The 3,026-nt window shown below is 44.9% G+C and overlaps 2 protein-coding genes across 2 annotated transcripts; both read left to right on the forward strand.

The window, feature by feature from the left end:
* Positions 1-36: 36 nt before the first annotated feature.
* LOC149179603 (uncharacterized) lies at positions 37-1,182 on the forward strand. Its single transcript, XM_089413596.1, has one exon. The coding sequence runs from the start codon at positions 37-39 to the stop codon at positions 1,180-1,182; it is 1,146 nt and encodes a 381-aa protein (XP_089269722.1).
* Positions 1,183-1,550: 368 nt separating this feature from the next.
* On the forward strand, positions 1,551-1,967 carry LOC149179604 (uncharacterized). The gene has a single exon (XM_089413597.1). The coding sequence runs from the start codon at positions 1,551-1,553 to the stop codon at positions 1,965-1,967; it is 417 nt and encodes a 138-aa protein (XP_089269723.1).
* Positions 1,968-3,026: the final 1,059 nt, after the last annotated feature.

Below are 3,026 nucleotides of genomic sequence, written 5' to 3' on the forward strand. Positions count from 1 at the left end.
TGCAACATTATTATAGCAGGGGATCTCAATATAGTTATGAAAGCAAAAGAAAAGAGGGGTGGGGCAAGTAACAGAGACCCCATGCTCGATGAAGTCGAGGAACTTTTTCAGCGGTGGGACTTGCTGGATCTAAACCCTATTAGAGGCCTATACACCTGGTCCAACAATAGAGCAGGAGAGGACCACATCTCAGCTCGATTAGACAGATTCATGGTCCAAAGCTCCTTATTGATGAACAAGAAGATCATTACTACTAAAATCCTGCCGAAGCTAGCTTCAGATCATAAACCCATCCAGCTCCTCCTGAAGGATGAAGTAGACCTAGGGCCCATTCCTTTCCGATTCAGCCCCTTATGGATAGAGAAGGAAGGTTTTATGGAGACAGTCAAAGCAGCCTGGGACAATACTTTTACGGGATCTCCTAGTTATGTCTGGGAGCAAAAGTTAAAAGCAACAAAATTTGCGTTGAAGAAATGGATTAAGAAACCTGGATCTACCCCTACCGAACAAAGAAAGGAATCAACTTATGGCCTGCAGACTTTGCAACTAGAGATGGAAAACAAAGATATCACCCCAGAGCTGTTGGAGAAGGAAACGAGAGCCCAACGCACAGTACACCAATCCTTCAGAAGAGAGGAAGAATATTGGCGATTAAAATCCAGGAGCTTGTGGCTGAAGGCTGGAGATCGCAATACATCCTTCTTCCATCGCCAATGCAGAGCGAGGCTGATCAGGAACCATATATCTGAGATCAAATCGCCAGAGGGCATCATCTGCAAAGACTATAATGAGATCAAAGAAGCAGCAGAAAACTACTTCAGGAACCTTTACAGGATTGAAAATCACAGCGATAATGAAGAAGTTGATGACTTTATGGTTAACATTCCCTCACTTATCAACGCTGAAGAGAACGTTGCCCTCTGCAGGCCAACCACAGAGGAGGAAATCGTAAATGTCATCTGGTCCATGGACGCAGACAAGGCGCCCGGGCCTGATGGATTTACTATCCATTTCTACAAATCGTGCTGGCACATTATAAAGGCCGATCTCTGCAAGATGATTCGATGGTTCATAAGGAAAGCCAAGGTGGGCGGAGGAACAAACTCTACATATCTCGCCCTGATCCCCAAAGAAATCAACCCGGAGACCTTTGCAGGCAGGATAAAATCATGGAAAAATTGATTGCAGGCAGGATCAAGCCGCTCTTGAAAAATCTGATCTCTTCCCCGCAAGGCGCTTTTGTTGAAGGCAGGCATATTATAGATAACGTAATACAGGTACAGGAGATCATACATTCCAGCAAGCTGCGAGGTGAAAAAGGTATGTTGGTCAAGCTCGATATGGCAAGCGCCTTTGACAGAGTGGACCGCTCATTCCTCTGCAAAGTCCTGCTCTCCTTCGGATTTTCGCAGCAGTTTGTCAACCTTATTAAAGCATGCATAGACAAACCATGGATTGCCCCACTAGTCAACGGTCGCCCCACGAATTTCTTCCAAAGTCAGAAGGGCATAAGACAGGGGTGCCCCCTCTCCCCATCCCTGTATATCTTGATGGCGGAAGCGCTCAGTCGCAGATTGACAGCGGAAAAATTAAAAGGCAGTATCCCAGGTCTCAAGCCCAGCCAAGGTGCTGAAGCCCAGAACCATGCGCTGTTCGCCGACGATACTCTCCTGTTAGGCGGAGCATCCCTAAGAATAGCCAGAGCCATGAAAATTGTCCTGAATAATTATTGCAGAGTTTCTGGGGCCTTAATTAATGAGAACAAAACTGAAGTGTATAGCTGGAATGTGGAACAGAGGGAGCTCTCTGATATTACCTCTCTTCTTGGATTCAAAGGACAATTAAATTGGGACAGATTCAAGTATCTGGGCCTTCCCATAATATCAGGTGCAAATAAAAGAACGCTCTGGACAGAAATAATTTCGAAATTTAAAGCCAAAATTGCAGCGTGGGAGGCCACTGGCTGACGAAAGGAGGCAAAGTGATCCTTATAAAAGCAGTGCTGTCAGCACTACCAATCTATCAGGCAGCCTTCCTCTTAGCTCCAAGAAATGTCTCGGAGCAAATTTCCAAAATGCTCAGAGACTTCCTGTGGCAGGGAGGAAAGGGAAATGAAAAAAAAATGCACCTGGTGAAATGGGAAGTTGTTAAAAAAACAAGGGCAGATGGAGGCTTGCAAATAAGAGATCCAGCCCTTGTTAATTTAGCAATGGGAGGAAAAATTTTATGGAAACTGATCCATGAACCTTCCCATCCGGTCAGCGTTTTGCTTAATTCTAAATACAGACCAAACAAAGACCTGAGTAACCTCCAGAATATAAACACAGCTAACAGCACACAGGTGTGGAAATTATGCTGTAAAAGTAGCAAGTTTTTCAATAAACAGGTTTACAGAATTCCGGGCAATGGCAAACGCACTCATATGTGGAATGACAGAATCATGGGGAATGAACCTCTGAAGGACAATGAGGACATAGCTGACCTCAGGGATTGGCTGAAGCAGGCAGGAGTTAATACCATTTTTGAATTGTCAAAATGGGATCATCGTGGAGACTGGATAGGGTGGGATTTCCATGGAGTCCCAGAGAGGTTATTCCATCAACAAACCATGCTAGAAGACTTGCTGGAGGAAGCAGCGCCCACCAACAGATATATGTCTGACAAATGGGGTTGGGGCCAGACAGGAGAGTATACGACAGCAGCAGGATATAGAGCTTTGCAAGAATCAAAAAATAGCAGCCAAAACCCAGCCTTTTGGAAGAATGTCTGGGACCCTCTAGCCCTTCCAAAGGTGAATTTCTTCTTTTGGACTCTGGCCCATAACAAAGTCTTGACCGGAGACAACCTCGAAAAAAGGAACATAGCTGGACCTCACAGATGTACTCTATGTAACAGCCATGCAGAAACTGCCCAGCATCTTTTTCTGGAGTGCCATTTTGCAAAAGAGGTATGGAGCATCATTTTATATAATTTTCAGATTACTATGCCTTCACCATCCTCTGTTGCAGATCTATTTGCCATTTGGA

The sequence above is a fragment of the Pinus tabuliformis genome, chromosome 3_2 (genome assembly GCF_031772625.1).
Source record: "Pinus tabuliformis cultivar Carrire ecotype Pingquan chromosome 3_2, CPIR1, whole genome shotgun sequence".
NCBI classification, from domain to species: domain Eukaryota; kingdom Viridiplantae; phylum Streptophyta; class Pinopsida; order Pinales; family Pinaceae; genus Pinus; species Pinus tabuliformis.